Source organism: Dendrobium catenatum, unplaced genomic scaffold (genome assembly GCF_001605985.2).
Source record: "Dendrobium catenatum unplaced genomic scaffold, ASM160598v2 fragScaff_scaffold_151, whole genome shotgun sequence".
In the NCBI taxonomy this organism is placed as follows: domain Eukaryota; kingdom Viridiplantae; phylum Streptophyta; class Magnoliopsida; order Asparagales; family Orchidaceae; genus Dendrobium; species Dendrobium catenatum.
Window position 1 is genome coordinate 177865 of NW_021318613.1, and position 20599 is coordinate 198463.

A 20599-nucleotide genomic window follows, 5' to 3' on the forward strand; every position below is an offset into this window, starting at 1 on the left:
GATAGTTTTTTTCTGCTTCTAAAAACAGCTTTCTAATATAAAATTAAAATTTTTATACTAAAAAATTGCTTTAAAAAACAAGAAAAAAATCGTCCCAAACGAAGCCTAAAAATTCGTTTGAGATGGATTTCTTATTATTTTTAAAGCAATTTTTTAGTACAATATTTTGAAAAAAAAATGTACTAGAAAATATCTTTAGAAAGCAGCAAGAAAACTATCACAACCGAATCAAAAATCTTGTATTCAAATTTTCCATTCCAAGCTCGTATGATCTCTGATTTTATTCTTCTAATTAAAATAAAAAATTCAGTTCCTCAAGTGTCTCGAATTTCATGCTTCATATCAAAATTTATAGTTGAATGACAAGAAAAAGTTTTATCCCAACAAGCATAATCATCTTCTATAACTAGATATTATTACAATCTTCAACTCTTCATTCTCAATACATTATATATATTATCCATATAAAAACAATGAACTTTGTATTTTGCATTGTCTAACAATCAAACATGAGAAAAACTCCACTTCCTTACCAGAACTCCAAAAGAAATAAAAGACAACATTCCTTTAAATGAAATTTCCCTTTCTATTTTTAAGAACTTCTTTCAATCTAACATGGCCTGAAGCTAAAGATGCCGTGCTGTGTAAGGTAAAATTCTAGCAAGAAAACGGGCACTGGGTTCTTAGCAAAATTAAGGCATACCATCCGCTTAATATTAAAATCTCAGTGTATTGGAATCAAATGTGAATTATATATTGCTAGAAATCATTCTTGGTAATCTTTTTCCCTTTCTTTTCTTTCTGCTTCAACTGAGTTAGGCCCGGTGCTGTGATCTTCGCATTGCCGACTATGGCAGCGACCAGCTCAGCATCAGTGCATGCTTTCATCAGCTCTTTCTCACGGTTTGTAACTTCTTGCATATGAAAGAAAAGATTCATTGCGCCTTTTGCAGCTGCCACAAAAAAAAAAAAACTTATTTTCCCATTTTCCGCTGGTTCAATAAGAAAAAAATTGTAATTTTGCCTCCAACCAGATGCTTCTTTTTTCTATCTACTTTCCTGATACAAAAATAGTCAAAGAAATCGCCCCAAACTAATGGGAAAAGACTAAGTATATAGATTGTTTGGAGGAGAAGATATACGTGATATGACAGGAAAAATTAACTCAAAGGCTATGCTGTAACAGAATATGAAAAAAGAAACGAGATTACAAGAGGAAAAAATCATTAGAAGAGTACCTTTGCCTTTCTTTGCAGAACCTGGAGTTATTTTGACACGATACTTGTATGATTGCAATGCAGTGTAAGGAGCACATACAGGTACCGCGTATAATAATATATCATTCGAGAGTGGAGTCCCAGTCAAATAATCCAAATCATTTAGCTTTTCTTTCTCTTCCTCTCCAAGCTCATTGATGCCTTCCTCCTCCATTGAAATCTTGTCCATCTCACTGATAGCTCCATCCAATTCAGTATGTGAATATTCAGCAACACTGCCATTGGAATGTTTGCTCCCAGTTGTTAGCGCTGGGCCACCTTCAGTTGTTAGTGCTGGGCCACCTTCAAGTTCCGGACAATCCCGAGAAAGATGACCTGGCTTCTTACATTTATAGCAAATTTTGGAGGGATCACGTTGGTCTGGCGCTATTGAGAAGTGAACAAAATCAGCAAAATTCAAAAAATCAAAACTAAAAGCAGCAACTAAAACTGTAGTTACACGATAATTATCAGAATAGTTCAATTAAATTCACATGTTATTTAATAGTTGGCCTTGCATTCACTTGTTCACACAATTACTACTTCAACAACAACATCTAACATTTATCCCATTACGTTAGGTTGGCTACATGAATCCTTTTTCTTAATTGTGTCGGTCAAATTCTCATTTAAATCTAATAAACAAATGTCATTTCTAATATTTTCTAACCAAATCTTTTTAGATCTACCTTTACCTTTCTTAACATAGAATAGATCTAAAATATCTAGTCTGCTACTCGAGTCATCAAAAGGCCCAAGCAAACCATCTAAGGTGATTCCTTCTAATCTTATCTACCACCGGCGCTACTCCAACTTGAATTCGACTAATAATATCCCCATCTATTTTACCATCCATTTGAACAATAGATCTGAGATATCTAAAATGTGAACTCTTTTCAAACACTTGATCAACCAATATAGCAATCCCCCACTAGATCTATTACTATTAAAATTAAACACCATGTATTACATTTTATGATTTGCTCAAACAAAAACCTTTGGACTCTAAGAGTGACCTCCATAATTAAAGTTTTCCTTCAACTCTCTCTAAAGTCTTCTCAACAGAAGAATATCAATAGCAAAAAACATATAACAAGGTACATCCTCTTGGAAATGTCTAGGAAGAACATCTATGACTAAAGCAAAAAAGATATGGTCTTAAAGTTGATCCTTGATGTAATCTAATTGAAATAAGAAAACACTAGGTCACCATCTTGTATTTGAACACAAGTAACAGCTCTTGTATACATATCCTTAATAATTTGAATATAAGCATTATTAACTCATTTCTTTCCTATAACTCTGCAGAGCACTTCTCTTGAGACTTTAACATATATTTTCTCTAAATCAATAAATATAAAATCTGGATCCTCGCTCTCTCCATACTTCTCCATCAAATCTCTCAACAAATGTATAGTTTTCATAGTAGACCTATCTAGCATGAATCCAAACTGAGTTATCCGCACAATTACTAATAAATTTAAAAGCCGGAAAGGAATATATGGAGCAAAAAAAAAATTCTGAGGGCATGAAACCAATTTTACAGTGCAGTAAAATTATAAATCAGGTGTTCATCCTTAAGATGTTACATTTAGAAGGAAAAGGGGAAAAAGAATAGTCAGGAATGCATGGCATATAGAAGCATCCCAAGGTACTATAATCCTGGACAAAAATTGAATTAAACCTATCATCAAGTAGAAGGTACTATAAATACAAAATCATATCTCTAACTTTATTGGCAATCAGATTATTTTTTTACTGCATTTCATAAATGTATAAATCGTAGCACTTCTAAATACTGGCGGTCCGGCTGATTTGCCTATAGCTCCATAAAAGTAAAAATCACACAGAATTAGCACTTTTAAATACCGGCTACTGTTCTGGCTGATTTGCCTATAGCTCCATCACGATCGTTCGTTCCTTTTTCCTTTTTCTGAGCATTTCCTGCAGACTAAAAGAACTAAAGAACAATGAGCGCGCCAAATACTGGAATAGCAGGAAAAATGCAACAAGGCCTACCAATAATATGTTCAATTATGTCGTGTAACTCACCGCAAGTAGAGCCATGCGAATTCCTCTCTCTTCCTCATCCTGCTCTGCATACTTTTCCTTGATCTTCTTGAGTTTAGCCCTCTGCCCACGAGCTATCTTTGCATTAGCTGGCTTCAGATTCTGATGGCTTTTGTCTGTCAGAGTACTCGATGTGCTACATTGATCATTTTCTTCAAGCTCAGAAAAGTCATTTATTACATCGTTTTCACTTTTTTGGTTTTTCTTCAACTTTCGTCTTTCTGTCTTTGACATGTAAGGCTTATCTCGACCTGTACTCTTGATTCCCTCGTGATCCTCACGTAAAATTGAGAGATTATTAGTGAATCCTGAATCTTTATCTAATAGTTTTGCAGGTCCAACACCGAGAGCCTTATCAATGATATCATCAAGTTTAGATGAAGTAGAATATTTTCCTCTTTCATCCATATCAAAGATTTTTCCATCATGCAAGTCATTAGAGTGGCCTTCTGCATCTCTGACCGTTATTTCCAAATGGTCAGAAATTTGAAACCCCGTAGTCATCACATCAGTTTTGGCATCGGTTTCATCATAAAAGCCTATTTCAACTACATGATGATCGGTGTCCAACTTAGATGGAGCATCACCCTCCTCTGTTCTAATCTCGTTGATAATTTCTTCAAGTGAATCAGACTCACTAATCTCCTTATGTGATCCACTTTCCATCTCAGGGGCACCTTCATCTTCTCCCCGCACCCTTCTTTCATTTAAATGAGATCCCAAAGAGCTCTCGTCCAAGCGAAACAGAATTCCAAAACCCATAACAAGAGGGTGGGGAGGTAGAAAGTTCTTTTTACCACGAATCATAAAGCTACCCACTGTAAGATACTCTCCAGTAGGAGCTGTTTTGCTAACTTGATGAGGGTAAACCCACCAAGCACTGGTAACAATCTTCGAGTCCCATGCCTGGCTGTGACATACCTGCAAGGTGCAAAATATTGAATTTCATAGTAGGTTGGGTGATGTTGAGGACTGAAGTTAGATCCATATCATGTAGATAAGTAAGAATCTCCCAAATCTCAAAAAATGGATTATTTGTATCTCACAAGTTAAAAGCGGATAATTAAACTTACAGTAAAGCATCCAGCTTGATTTAAAGTAAGAGGTGGAACAGGGTTGTCAGGCCTATGATTCTTGATCACGGTACTAGAAGCACCATGGAGTTCTGCATGCACATATCTGTTTCAATGTCAAAAACATTTAGCAAAAAATTTCACAGACAAGCAGCCCACTTTAACAAGCTATAGATGCTACATAAAAACCAATCGGATGTAGAGACAAAGGAAATGAAGATGCAACCTCAAAGTAAACTAATCTACTCATGTTTAAAAAGTGACATGTGAATCTATCAATTTATAATCCTAATTGTTGAAATATGAAAAGAAAAATCTATTCATATGTTTAAATATAAATGATTCTACGTGCTGCATTGGATCATACCTTGGGCATTGATCTTCCTAATCTGGAAATTCCTCATCTCCCATAAACAGCTGGATAATCATGATGCAAAATATCCTCTTGATTCTAATGGCAATATACTAGTACTAATGCATTGATTGATAGGAAATTTCATATCTTATTCACTAGATGAAGCCGAAACAAGAAAAAATGTATCATCACTCTCATGTTTTCACAGGGTTTCATGTTATGCAGTCCAACGAAAGTAGTTTGCAAACTATGATGGTTGCTTGTGTTATATGTTTTTATTTTATTGATGAGGACATCAGAAGATCAACGGCTATGATGTGGAGTTTATTATTTTCTTTTGTGTCTTATGTACTAGTTTATTTTGTTTTCCTGTTTTCCCATTTTACCCCTAGGGGTGGTCATTTTATATTGTAGCTCCGAGGGCATTTATGTCTTTTTGTTTTTGTTTCATTTTGGCCTATTTATAGGAGGCCTCATGCATTGTACTAGACATTGATGAATGAAAATTTTTTCTCTTATTGATCTCTTTGTGAATTCGTAGCACTTTCTCGAGATCTCTTTGTGAGTTCTTGAGGAGATAGTGTTGTAGATCTCTTTGTGAGTTCTAACGGATGAAGAATTGAGGTTTGTGGGTTTTAAATTTCCTTCTCCTTTTTTCCAAGGTCCGAGACCCTCCCCCCTTGGTTCCCTCTCCACGATTCTCCCCACCAAACCATCCAGCCGCCCCTCCCAACCTAGCCGCCGGCTGAAACCCCACCGCCGGCCAAGAGCTCCACCCGCCGATCCCCCTACCCTCTCATCCACTTTAATTCTCACAATTAGAATTTGAATTCAAATTCAAATTCATCCCGCCAATTTCACTTAATCTGAATTTAATTATATTGGCCACCTAAGCAAGTGCTGGATCCCAAATATTTTCTCCCACAGCTGCCCACGGGATTCCCCACTAAAATCCCTTAGTTCCTGTGCAACCCGGAGAGGAAAGTCACTGATTTCCCCTCCTTCCACTTGCTATCCAGAAATCTGGAATGGTTCTAAGTGCTGCCCTGAGATTTAGGACCTAGAAAGCTGCTGTCCAGGGCCTTCCAATTGCTGTCCAAGGAGTCCAAGTCAGGTTCACTTGCTGTCTACCACTCAGGAGCTGCCAAACTGCTGTCCAAAGTTGCTATCCACATAGTTTAGCAGGCTCCCCAGCACCACAACTTCAACGGGAAGGCCCCCAACTGCTGCCAAGAACTCCTTGGTCATTCTAGATTGCTGTCCTAACTTTGGAGACTAATGATGTTGCTGATCTGAGGCTTCTAACTACTACCTAGTGCTTGATAATGGTGAACTCTTTCCCATAGTCTCTTATCTTCATAGTTATCCTACTATGTGATTTAATTGATTCATAAGAAGCTTGTTAATTACTCTCCGCTAAAGCTAGAAGTTGGAAGAGTTGAGTGAGGGATCATCTTGTAGTGACTAGTCTTATTGTTAGTGGAGGGATTCATTATTGAAACCTATCTCGCATGCAATGTTAAGAGTAATTGATTACTTTTGTGATTTTAACTTTTATATATGTGACTTAGCCTAAACTTATGACACCACTCTCGTGTTTTATCTCGTCGTTTTATTGCTTAAAAGCTTTTAAATAATATTGTTCTCTAGATCAAGCGTGCAAGTTCCTAATTCACCCTCCATTCACATATGTTTCACATCAGTTATCCTATTCATTTTTCTTTCTCTCTTGCAATCCTAATCAAATGTCCTTGTTACACTTATTTCATTATCTAATTATAAATTTATTGTTTAAGAAAACAATCACATTACATCATAAGCCATAACCTTAATGTCAATAACTTGCCTGCGTTTCCATATTGTGTCAAATGGGTATAAGAGGTTTATTTTTCTACATCCTTCTTACATTTTTTAGCAAAAATACCCACTTGCTCCATAAGAACTGGTTTTTCCAGTTCAATTGAACCGGCCCAAGCTAAAACTGAGTGAAGCAGTAAGTCGAGCAGGCGAAGTCCAGCAAGTGAAGCGAGCGGCCCAAACGAGCATGAGAGCTACGAATGGGATCGGATCGCATAGATAAGTGAGGAAATGCGTGCAGGAGTGAAAAGCAACGACTCCTCACGCAAGATAATTTCATTTCGCTCCATCCAGTTTGGAAAATGAGCGAAAGAAACTGATAAAACAACAACCAAGAGGAAGAAGAAGGAAGGAAATAGAGAGAAAGATGAAGAAAGGGAAATCGAGAGAGTGAAAGCGGAAGCAAGGGAAAAGAGGAAGAAAGGGAGACCGAGAGAGTGATAGCGGAAGCAAGGGAGAAGGTTTGGACGAACGGCGAGCAAGGGATCGAGCGGCACGCAAACATGACTTGGAAAGGTAAATTTTTATAAATTAGTAAATGTTGTTTAAGGAAATTTAATCTAAAATTATATATTTTGAAAATGATTATATTAAACATGTTTATGATAAATGGAAGATATACAAAGGGATGGGCAGCATATATTCAAATAAAATTTTATCCATAAATTAAGTTATTATTAATTTAACTATTTATAGAAAAATGAGTATTAAATTAAGAGAGAAAAGTGAAATTTATGTTATATAAATAAATAATAATAAGTTAATTAAAGAAATGTGTTAGTGAATATAAATAAATTATAATAATATAGAAATATGAAATAATAAGAATAATAATAATAATAATAATAATAATAATAGAACTAATTGGATATATTTAATAAGTAATTAGAGAGAGAAAAAGAGTAAGTGTAAATTTTAGTATTCATGAATAAGAGAAATTCTAATCAGGTACTGCTAGGAATGCAATATACCCGTACATGTAAATGAAAAAAAGGTTATAAAAAAGAAAAAAGAAATGAAAAAGAAGTACCTTTATTGGTACTATTTTAGACGATGACTCCTGTGACGATTGTATTATTTATAAGAAAGGATAAACTTAAAAATAAATATATGATAATGATATAAGTATAATGTTGATGGTCATGTTCGAAATGAATTTAAACGGACTTATTTTATGTTTGGAGCTGAGCATGCATAATGTTTTAAAGGTCTTATATTACTGTAATTTAGATGCATGATTTACTCACTAAGTTCTTTTATGACTCACTCCAAAATTTATAAATGAACAAGAATTATTCAAAGTTAAAATGAATAGAAGAGAAGATAATATATATCGTAAGAGCGGTGCACCAAAAGGAATGTATTTATAATATTTAACTTTGTTTCAAATTTTTAGATTTTTGTGGCTCTTTCTATGTATTGGAAATAATTAGTTGCTAATTGAAATTTAATCAACCGTCCGACCGTCTGTTTCCGCCTAATTAATTCAAGCCTCCAGATCGGGTCGTGACATACTAATTTTTTAACCCTTGGCTTATCACTGTTTTCCCCTCAAACCCCTTAAAGAAAAATATAAAAATAAAAAATTCAAAAAAGAGAACTTTATTATTATTATTATTATTATTATTATTATTATTATTATTATATATAATCCCCAATTAACCTTCACCTAACTTTAAGATTGATTTAAACTAAATCTTAAGTTTAATAAATTCAAAATTCTGGATTATATTTTCTATTTCTAAAAAATCTAAACAAACTAATTAAAAAAAAATCATAAACTATATCCTTACTCAATCAACTAGCCCTCTTCTCTCTCTTAAATTTCCATCCCTTGTCTCACAAAAATCAATAAGACGTCTCCCATACCTAACCACTTTGCTCTATCATCTTGATGTCCCCTTTCTCTCTACACCTAATACCCTCACTATTCAGACAATTCATAATAGCATTCTCTCTATTTTCTATATTCTAAAATATGTAAAAAAACTAACCCGATGCGCGTCGGATCTAATTAATTAAAATAATCACAAATACAAAATCAAAATAGCACTAATTAATTATTGTTAACCTCAATACTAGTGTTTGGGTCGGATCGACCATGCATGGTGATTTTTAAAAGCAAAAGTGTGCGACGTCACGCGTAACTCACCTGATGCGTGTTAACCAAAAATCCAAATCGACGAAATTGCTTCTGTTTGTGAAATGGATAACGTCGGCGCATTCGAAGCAACAGAAATAGTTAAGATCAACAATCATATTGATTGGCATAGTCGGTCGATGAAACTTTGAAATATTGCACATGCAAATCAAGACAATGTCAACGTGCGCGAAAGATGACGACATGGTGATCAAGTTAGAGACAATAAAAAAATCAAATCAATTTTATAATTAAAATAAAATACAAATAGTAAAAAGTAAAAAAAGAAAAAAAATTAAAAAATCACAAATTATTGCAAGGAAGTACATGCATAAGATGTTGATCTTATCTTTATGTGTGCTCTAAAGTTGCTAAACATAAATATATACACCTTACTTTGTTCATGATTGCCACTCTTATGCTAAGTCACACAGGACATACCATTACAATTTCGACTGTAATTATTTCAACCATTGTCATTCACAATCATTACCTTCTTCAATTGCTCGGTCAACGGCTAGACAATGGAGCTGTACCCCTTCATGAATCGTCGATAGTACCCAGTTAACCCTAGGAATCCTCTCAGCTCCCTTATGTTCCTAGGCTTTGGCCACTTCTGCATTGCCTCAATTTTACTCAGATCTGCCACCACTCCTTGGGTGCTTCCTTCTGACCACCTCGTCTTCCTCATCTTCACAGACAAGGACCTAAAGAGTTCGGTCCTTGCACCTGTGCCCCGGCATGTACTTCTCATCACATCTGAAGCACAACCCCTTCGCTCTCTTATCCTGCGTTTCTTTTTCTGTCAGCTTTTTGAACTGTCCCCCATTCCCCCCTCCAGTCTTCTCCTTGGGTGCTTCCTTCTGACCACCTGGCACTCCCCCCATTGATGGTAAGAAAGTGGTAGTCATCTTGTATGATCCTCCATAATAGTTCCCTCGAGCTCCTCTCTCTAATTTCTTCTGATCTTCCACCAACTGCGCTAGCTCCATAGCCTTTCCTAGGTTCCTCGGCTCCAGCACCCTGACTGCTGTTCGGATCCCGGTTTCAGCCCTTTCATGAAGTTCCCTTCAAGGGCTGACTCTGAAATGTGATCCAATCTGCTAGCCAAGTACTCGAACTTGTCCCGGTAGTCTGCCACGGTCCCCTCCTGAGTCAGAGCAAAGAATTGATCATAGAAGTCTCCTCCATCATCGAATCGGAAACGCTCCAATAAACAATCCTTAAACTCTCTAAAGCTGCGAATGGGCTCCCTCCTATTACGCCACTGATACCAGGCTAAGGCTTCTCCCTCCACATTCCCACCGCTGTCAATTTCTCCTCCTCCGCCAGCCTATTGACAGCAAAATATCACTCCACCTTATAGATCCACCCATGGCCGTCCTCGCCCTCAAAGACGGGCATCTTCAGCTTCCTCACCTTTGGATCTCCTCCATTTCCTCGGTATCCTCCATAACCTCTCATCCCTCGAAGGGGGAGAGCTCCCCATGTGTCCCGATCGTCCCTCCGACGATTATACTCGAACCCCTCATCATACACCCCCCTTCTTCCTTCGAAATCATCACCTCGAAGCTGAATTCCTTCAAATTCAGCACCTCGACAATGAAATTCCTCCCTTCTTCCTTCAAAATCAGCCCCTCAACGCTGAATTCTTTCGAATTCAGCACCTCGGCGATGAAATTCCTCCCTCCCCCCTTCAAAATCAGCACCTCGACGCTGTATTCTTTTGAATCCAGCACCTCGGCGATGGAATTCTTCCCTTCTGCCGACAAAATCAGCCTCCTGTTTGCCGTATCCCCTACTCAACTCCTCCCTCGAAAGCGGTTCTAGCGGAGGCATCCCATCATCTCCCTCTAAAACTTCCTCTTCTGGATTTTCCCTACCCCCAAACGGGTTAGGGTTTCCTCCCCTTCCATGGCCGCCGACGGTTTCAGATGATGCCGGTTTTTGTTTTTCTTCAATCATTTTTTCATTAATTCTTCTAGCGCGACAAATCTTCCGTCCATCTTCTCATTGATTGACGAAAATTGATTTTGAAAATCTGAGATCTTATCTTCGAAATCCGTCTTCAATTGCCCTAGCTCTCCTTCCAAGACCTCAACTTTTCTTCCGGCCATAGTACCTTCTTAGAACTTGAGAAATCTTCTTCCGATTGAGACAAATCCACCGCTGAAATTTCAAAAATCCAGCCGCCAACGGTCCCAAATCGAGGCTGTGATACCAATTTGATAGGAAATACTTGTATTCGCAAGTAATCCAAACCCAAATTAGTAAACCACAACAACATTGTTGCTGTCCACAGCGGAAAACAGCCACAAAACAGAGAAAAACATGAGATATTCGCTAGAAATCTGAGAGAAAAAAAAGAAAATCTCTTGTATTCCAATAGAAGATGCAAACAACAAGCAAGATACAATTTCCTTCAATTCGAGAGGAAGGAATTACTCTCCTAATCTCCGGCAAAGCCAAGAGCCCAAGAACAAACAAACCCTAGATCTCAAATCTCATTCAAATTCAAGATGCCCCCTCCTCACACCCTTCTCCCTAGTTAAAGCAAAAGGAATAATTAAAAATCCCTAAACATCCCCTCAATTCAAAATTTCCCTCCTAAAGTTAATACAATCAATGCTTGGGCCCACAAGGGCTGCCGCCCCCTCCTTGTTCTCCGCCCAGCTTTGGCTTGTGGGAATAAACCAAGACCGGTCCAGCCGGCCCCTCCTTGGCCGACAGCATAACACCGACCATAGGGTTGGGCCGGCTAGACCGGTTCCTCCTGCACCGGACTAGGCATATCAGAGAGGAAAAAAAGGGAAAGAGGGAAGAAAAAGAATTAAGCATGCAGCTGATAAGAGGAGGAAGAATAATAAGCATCATTTTTATGCCAATAATCATAATTAATTTTAAAATGTTTTAGACTAAATAATCAAACTTATCATAAGCTGACAAAATTACATTGCCCGGGATTATTAACATAAAGAGAAATTATAAACAAGAAAAAGAAAAACAATTATAGTAACACTAAAATGGTAAGAAGTGGCACATAATCTATGGTTATCCTATCTAACAATTAATTAAGAAAATCACAAATACAAAATCAAAATAGCACTAATTAATTATTGTTGACCTCAATATTAGTGTCGGGGTCGGATCGACCGTGCATGGTGATTTTTAAAATCAAAAGAGTGAATTGTCACGTGTAACTCACCCGATGCACGTCAACCAAAACCCAAATCGATGAAATTGCTTACGTTTACAAAACGGACAACGCCGGCGCGTCCGAAGCAACAAAAACAGCTAAGATCAACAATCATATTGATTGGGATGGTCGATCGATGAAACTTTGAAGTATTGCATATGCGAATAAAGGCAGTATCGACATGTGCGGAAGACGACGACGTGGCGATCGAGTTGAGATGATAAAAAAATTACATCAATTATATAACTAAAATAAATTACAAATAGTAAAAAAAAAGAAAAAAAGGAGATTTTAAAAAGGGAAATTAGTTAAATCTAAATAATTTATATCCTAAAATACCCTACTCCCTCATAACTCACTCCTCACACCCCCTCACGACTCCTACTCGCCCGACCACTATCTCCCTCTCTTGGTTCTCTCGTGCGTGCCAGACTCCACCGCTGACCAAGCCTCCCAGCTTCACAAGCCACTCTAGGTAAAAGGTTTCTCTTCTTCTCTCCTTTCTTCGTTCTTCTAATTTCTTTCTTCTTCTCCTTCTTCCACATTCTTTCTTCTTAGTCTTTCTCCTCCTCCATTTCTCTCTCATTCCCCTCTTCCACTTCTCCATCTTCTTCATCTCCTTCTTGCTCATCACCAACTTTCAAAAAAACTACCGAAAAAAACTAATCCTAATATTTTTTATTTCTCCATCTCTATCCCTCAAACCACCAACATGCCTTCAAAAAAAACCTTCACAAACACCTTCTACACCTTATCCACCAAAAAATCACATCCCACACTTTCTCTCTCTAGGTCTAGAGAGAGAAAATTTTCTCTCTAGACCTAGAGAGAAAATTTTCTCTCTCTAGACCTAGAGAGAAAATTTTCTGTCTAGAGAGATAAATCCATGATTTCACCCTTCAAGCACCTCATTCAACACCTACACCTCCCACCCTCATTCATGCTCTTCACTAGGGGTGTAAACGAGTCAAGTATTTGCCTTATCAAGCCTGGCTCGTTTAATCCTTAATGAGCTCGAGCTCGAGCTCGAGATCGAGCTCATCTGAAAAACTGTAGCTGCGGGTAGTTTTTTTATAAAATAAGCTTTCAAATATTATAAAAAATATTATTATTATTATTATTATTATATATAAATCGAGTTTTTTTTTTTTTTTGCATGAGATAAGTACTTGTAACCGATTTTATTAGTGAGCCGAAAAATTCGTTTGCATGAGATAAATACCCATGGCCACTTAGCGTGCAGAAAAAATTTGTTTATATGAGATAAGTACCTGTGCCTTTGTGCTTCTGCTAGTGTAGTAGCATCAACGAATAAAAGATTCTCTTCAAATTCCACCTCTTCTTCATTCTCCGAGAAGTCAGCATCTCTACTGGCAGTGGATCCAACCCCAAGTTGTCATTCGTATACCCATAAAAGTGGCAGCCCATCATCATGCCCTACCATACAGACCACTTCAACATCCATAGTATCTTCATCGTCATCTTCTTCTTCTTGTATTCGGATCTCTAAGCGGCACCGACTCTGGATCTCTGGCTCATTATTTGGTACAGGAAACTCTTTGATCCACAGGCTACGGCCGAAGCTGGCTTCTTCTTGGAATGTCGTAGTTGGCTGATAATCAGATCCACTGTAGCATTATCTAGGATGTCGACCATCAAAAGAATTATCAATTGGGACCTTCTATATTAGTGGGAGTGGATCTCTAGGAGGCTACAATAGATGTCACTCCCATACTTTTTTTATTTTTAAGTTTTCTGCTTGCATGAGGCCTTGGCCTCAAACCTTATTTGTCTTTCCACTGGGCCCTTTTGGCGATAGATTCTTAGACACATAGTCCAAGTGTTACCCCCCGATGTACTTCCTGTGGAGCTGACTTCAATTTTCTGAGTCAGTAGAGGTGACAACTCTCTTGGTGGGGTTCTCCAGGCCTTAATCACCAACGGCCTTTGGTACTTCCTTCTATGCCTCCTTAATAACTTTCTTCTATATGAGAAAGCTTCAGCTTCATGCCTTCTCGGTGCAAAAGGCTTGTTTGGCAATGCAGTGGTTTTGGCAGGCACAATAGAAATTTGTCTTCTGACCACTACTCTTCTCATTGTCGGGGCTTCAGAATTTGACAACCTTTTGAAGACCGAGACCCTGTTCTAGGGGAACTCATTCGCAGTAATAGCTATGGCGGGCCGTGGTCATTGTGATGGAAAATGCACACAATGAGAAGCAATGTCAGCAGCGTGAGACCTCCTGGCAAGCCCTTCAGTATCCATGTTGTATATAGGAACGATAGCATCCCTTGCAATAGTTGAAGAGAATTATATCCCACCAAATTAAGTGGTGGCACTAGAGTCTCCGGTGTTAATGATAGCATTTGCAGCTATAATGCTGGAAGCACGACCCAGTTGAATAGTGAAAGGAGTGTTCAGGAGGTCCATTTTGCATAAGATGAAAAAAAGGAGATTAGTGATCAGAATTTCATATATTACCCCATAATTTTAAAGCGTAAGGAATCGACAAAACAAAATAACATAAACAGATACTTTGTATAATTTCAAAATATTGTTCAGAGAATTTTTAATGAGTTTAAATAAACATTTTTCATTTTATAAATGATGATTAAATATTCACTCATTAGATTTTGTTGCTACTTAGCTTAAATATACGACTAGCCAAAGATGGAAAAAGAAACCATCCCCAGTGGAGTCGCCAGAAATCTTGTGCTCCAAAAATTCACACCTCAACTTTTTCGCGACAGCTTTCTTTTTTGTCGATGAGGAGAGTTTTAACTAGTTTAGGTTCCAAGATAAATTTTTAGAAGACATTGAGTTTTTATATAAGACACTACCCAAAGAATTCGCCCTCATTTTGCAAGGAATTTATAATCTAAGTTCTGTTTCCTATAGGCGCAAGCCCTAAAGTTAATTACCCCTTTCGATAACGAGACAACTTTCGATTAAGGCTAGTCGTTGAACAGATACGTAGTATCCAGCGTAAAGTATAATTAGATATTGAAAATCAAAAATTTATCACCACGCACTTAAAGTCGATAGTGGAGGGAATGATGAAAAACCCGATTAAGAACACATGATTCCGTCATCCCGGACCATCATGTTCTCGAGTTTACTTAGTCAGAAGAGGTAGTCGACCCAACCAGACCGAAGGATCCTTGTTGACAACCATGGGTTGCTTTGCCAAAGGTATCTCGTAGACTTGGGTTAAATGTTTGCCTAAGGGACAGATTTGAGCCCACCTTAGCAGACAAAGCTTTGTGCCCTATCAATTATATCCTATTAATTCATTACTCAAGTTTATAGAGCCATTAGGAGGCATTCGAGTTCTGGTCGTGACCGTAATTTAGTGGTACTATTTGGCATCGAAACTATCAATTAGAGGATATGTGTCATGTCCTTATTGACAAGAGATAGTTTGACAATGAATCGTCGAGATAATCTCAACTGGATATTCGCTCTTTGTGAGCTGAAGTATTTTCTAAATTTATCATCCTCAACAAACTATTGTGGAGGGTGGAAGGATTTTCTCTTTAAATTATTTGGTGATTATTTCATCTTAAATATCTTAATTTTGATGATTTTTTAATTTTTAAACTTATATTAAAATTAGAGCCCCGTGATGATAAATTTTAAGACTTATGGGCATTTAAAAGATAGAGAACCCTCCGGTTGAGATTTTCAGTAAACATGGCCATCATCAGATTTTATGGGTATTTTAATTTCATTAGTCGAACCTTGTCAACTATGTTTTCTTGCAAACAGAGGATCAAGTTCAACTCCTAATTTTTTGAATTTATCATATAGATATCAGAACCCGGAGTATTTAATTTAATATGTAAATTTTCTTTGTAAAAGACCTTAAAGGCCTAATATGAACGTATAAAATTAAATACTTCGATTAACTTCAATGAATATTGATTCAGAGAGTTTATGCTTTTAGCATTAAACTTTTCTTATAATAGACCTTGAATGCCTAATATGAACATATAAAATAAAATACTCTAGTCGGTGTTACGACCGTGTAGTTGTTCAATGGTTCAAGTCGTGTCAACTACAGTTCATTCAAAAAGGAGGATTAAACTTGAACTTAAATTCACTTTTGACCCACGCAGCATCCTCAGACGTCGCGTGCGTACATATATTTGGCTCGTCAAGGCCCATACAAGTATCTTAAATTTCATTTTAAATGATATGTGTATGTATGTTAACGTATTTATACAATGTATTTCATATGTTTGAAAATTCATTCATTATTTCTTTGGTCCGCGCAGTATCCTTAGACGTCACGTGTATACACATCACGCTCGTTAGGGCCCACGCAATATTTTAAATTTACATGATATGCATGCTCAATAGTTTATTTGTCTTTTTTTTTGTCCGCGCAGCATCTTTAGACATCATGTATATGTCACACTCGTCGGTGCACATGCGGTTTGCATGCTTTTCAGAGCATTTTGCATAATGTATTCATATATCATATAGTATATATGCATGTCACATTATTGGACAATACATGTATGATGTATTTGCATGTCACATAATACATATATAGGATATATTTGATGTGTTGGATAGTACATTGGCATTGAGTATTTGAATGTTTAGTAATGCACTCGGACAACATATTTGAATGTCTTATAGTATGCTTATGCAATGTACATGCATGAGTTTCAATGCATTTTCACAACATTTCTGTGTTTCAAGATGCACTCAAGCAACGCATTTGCATATTCATAGTACACTTGCGCGACATACTTGAATGTATTTTAATGCACTTTATATAAGGCACTTACATTTTACTTGGTGCACATATATGATGCATTTATATGTTTGTTTAGTATGCATGCATACTATCTTTGCATGATTGTTTGTGCATTTGCAACATGCATTTGTACGATCAATGATATGCATACATATTATGCAGTGTCCATATGATTGGCAGTATACATATATGTTATATAGTGTGCTCGTATAGTACACTTGTATGGCATGAAAGCATTTGTATTATACAATCAAGAGGCATGTAGGAGACATTTATTTTGGTGATTTAGCATATCTCCACTTGAATGAGAAAGATGTACCACCCGTAAATTGCAATAGTTCACGGGATGTACGACTTATTCATGGAAATATGAATCTCCTTATTTTAGACAACTGACATGTACGTTATTGGGGGGTAATTGCGCACTCGTGCATGGCCTGCAATATGATTAATACTTTTAATTCGTTATGGAACATTTAATTAAGATGATATACATATGTTGGAGACATCCCACATGGCGATTATTAATATAAGTTAATTTTCATAGAAACGTAAATAATTTTTACTTTTACCGCCTTAGCTTAGAGTAATTATTACATGCATTTAGGTATATTTACACTCATATTTTACTAGCTTGTGAATTCTCAAGGAATCCAAAGAAAGAGTCTCGAAGTGACATCCTCACACATTTTAAACATGGATCCTAAGTCGGTGGAGCCCGCAAATGTACCTTCCTTGTCTTTTAGCAAAAGAATCCTTAGCTGGTGGAACCCGCAAATGTACATTCACTATTTTTTAACAAAGGGATCCTAGGTTGGTGGAAGCCGCAAATGTACCTTTCCTGTCATTTAGCAAAATGATCCTACGCTGGGACCCGCAACTGTACCTTGTCTTTTAACAAAAAATTTTGAAGTTATAATATAGATATCGAAACTCGGAGTATTCATTTTAATATGTGCATTTTCTTTGTAAGAGGCATTAAAGGCCTAATATGAACATATAAAATTAAATACTTCGGTTAACTTCTACGAAGGTCAATTCTGAGAGTTTATGCTTTTAGTAGTGAACTTTTTTTGTAATAGACCTTGAAGGTCTAATATGAACATATAAAACAAAATACTCTAGTCGGTGCTACGACTGTGTATTTGTTCAATGGTCCAAGTCGTGTCAACTCTGGTTCATTCAAAAAAGAGGATTAGACTTGAACTTAAATTCACTTTTTGACCCGCGCAGCATCCTCAGACATCGCATGTGTACACATATCAAGCTCATCAGGGACCATACGGGCATCTTAAATTTCATTTTAAATGATATGCGTATGTATGTCATCGTACTTAAACAATGTATATCATACGTTTGAAAATTCATTCATTATTTCTTTAGTCCGCGCAGCATCATCAGACGTCACGTGTATACACATCATGCTCGTCAAGGCCCGTGCAATATTTTAAATTTACATGATATGCATGCTCAATGGTTCATTTGTCTTTTTTTTTGTCCGCGCAGCATCCTTAGGCGTCATGTATATGTCACCCTCGTCGATGCACATGTGGTTTGAATGCTTTTCAATGCATTTTACATAATGTATTCATATATCAGATAGTATATATACATGTCACATTATTAGACAATACATGTATGATGTATTTGCGTGTCACATAATACATATACATGATACATTTGATGTGTTGGATAGTACATATGCATTGAGTATTTGAATGTTTATTAATGCACTCGCACAACATATTTGAATGTCTTATAGTATGCTTATGCAATGTACATGCATGAGTTTCAATGCATTTTCACAACATTTCTGTGTTTCATGATGCACTCACGCAACGCACTTGCATATTCATAGTACACTTGCGCGACATACTTGAATTTATTTTAGTGCAATTTATATAAGGCACTAGCATTATACTTGGCGCACATGTATGATGCATTTATATGTTTGTTTAGTATGTATGCATACTATCTTTACATTATTGTTTGTGCATTTGTATGATCAATGGTATGCATACATATTATGCAGTGTGTCCATATGATTGGTAGTATACATACATGTTATATAGTGTGCTTGTATAGTACACTTGTATGGCATGAAAGCATATGTTGGAGACATCCCACGTGGTGATTATTAATGAAAGTGAATTTTCATAGGAACGTAAATAATTTTTACTTTTACCCCCTTAGAGTAATTATTACATGTATTTAATTAGGTATATTTACACTCGTATTTTACTATCTTTTGAATACTCAAGTAATCCAAAGAAATAGTTTCGAAGTGACATCTTCACACGTTTTAAATATGGATCCTAAGTCGGTGGGGCCCACAAATGTACCTTCCCTATCATTTAGCAAAAGAATCCTAAGCTGGAGGAACCCGCAAATATACATTCACTATCTTTTAGCAAAGGGATACTAGGCCGGTGGGACCCGTAAATGTACATTTCCTGTCATTTAGCAAAATGATCCTATGCTGGTGGGACCCGTAGTTGTATCTTCTTTGTCTTTTAGCAAAATGTTTAGATGTTATCATATAGATATTAGAACCCGGAGTATTCATTTTAATATGTGAATTTTTTTTGTAAGAGACCTTAAAGTCTTAAGATGAATGTATAAAATCAAATAATTCAGTTAACTTCAATGAATGTTGATTCTGAGAGTTTATACTTTTAGTAGTGAACTTTATTTATAATAGACCTTGAAGGCTTAATATGAACATATAAAACAAAATACTCTAGTCATTGCTATGACTGTATATTTGTTTAGTGGTTCAGGTCGTGTCAACTTCGGTTCATTCAAAAAGGAGGATTAGACTTGAACTTAAATTCACTTTGACCCGCGCAGCATTCTCAAACGTCTTGTGTGTACATATATCAGGCTCGTCGGGGCCCATACATGTATCTTAAACATCATTTTAAATGATATAGATATGTATGTCAACGTACTTATACAATATATTTCGTACGTTTGAAAATTCATTCATTATTTCTTTTAGTCCGCACAGCATCCTCAAATCTCATGTGTATACACGCAAGCTCATTAGGACCCATGCAATATTTTAAATTTGCATGATATGGATGCTCAACGGTTCATTTGTCTTCTTTTTTTTTTGTCTGCGCAACATCCTTAAATGTCATGTATATGTCACACTCGTCAATAAACATGCGGTTTGCATGCTTTTCAATGCATTTTGTATAATGTATTCATATATCAGATAATATATATACATGTCACATTATTGGATAATATATGTTGTGTGTCACATAATACATATACAGGATACATTTGATTTGTTCGGTGGTACATATGCATTGAGTATTTGAATGTTTAGTAATGCACTCGCACAACATATTTGAATGTCTTATAGTATGCTTATGCAATTTACATGCATGAGTTTCAATGCATTTTCACAACATTTCTATGAGTTTCATGATGCACTCACGCAACGCACTTGTATATTCATAACACTTGCGCGACATACTTCAATGTATTTTAGTGCACTTTTCATGATGCACTCACGCAATGCACTAGGTTCAAATCTCACCCCAGTCAAAGGCATTGGGTACTTTATACATTAGATGATTTATGTTTATGACATGATGACAAGCTTTATCATTTATTATTCATTGCATAATAATAATGATTATCCCATAACTACATATTATATAATTGCTTTAGGCTTCATTTGAGACAGCTTTTTAAAGCAGTTTTTTACTACAAAAAAATTTTATACTAAAAAGCTGCTTTAGAAAGAAGTAAGAAAGTTGTCTCAAATGAAACCTTAGAGTCAAAATATCTCAAAGCATTCCACCTTAGCACCATGTCTAATTTAAAATTATTTAGTTAATTGAATTATTTTCTTTTAAGAAATTGGAAAA

The 20599-nt window shown here is 36.4% G+C and overlaps 1 protein-coding gene across 3 annotated transcripts in view; it reads right to left on the reverse strand.

The window, feature by feature from the left end:
- Positions 1–319: 319 nt before the first annotated feature.
- LOC110113120 (nuclear export mediator factor NEMF) overlaps positions 320–20599 on the reverse strand; it is a 60828-nt gene continuing 40548 nt past the window's right edge. The window contains exons 10-14 of one of the 3 annotated variants that reach the window (XM_020845553.2): positions 4400–4505; positions 3309–4247; positions 3126–3207; positions 1239–1637; positions 320–953 (exon numbers count right to left, since the gene is read on the reverse strand). In XM_020845553.2, coding sequence (XP_020701212.1) covers positions 760–953; positions 1239–1637; positions 3126–3207; positions 3309–4247; positions 4400–4505 — 1720 coding nt within the window. In that variant the 3' untranslated portion in view covers positions 320–759. Of the gene's footprint in view, positions 954–1238; positions 1644–3125; positions 3217–3308; positions 4248–4399; positions 4506–20599 lie in introns of those variants that run through there. The other 2 variants (XM_020845552.2, XR_002305110.2) reach the window with 2 other exon arrangements.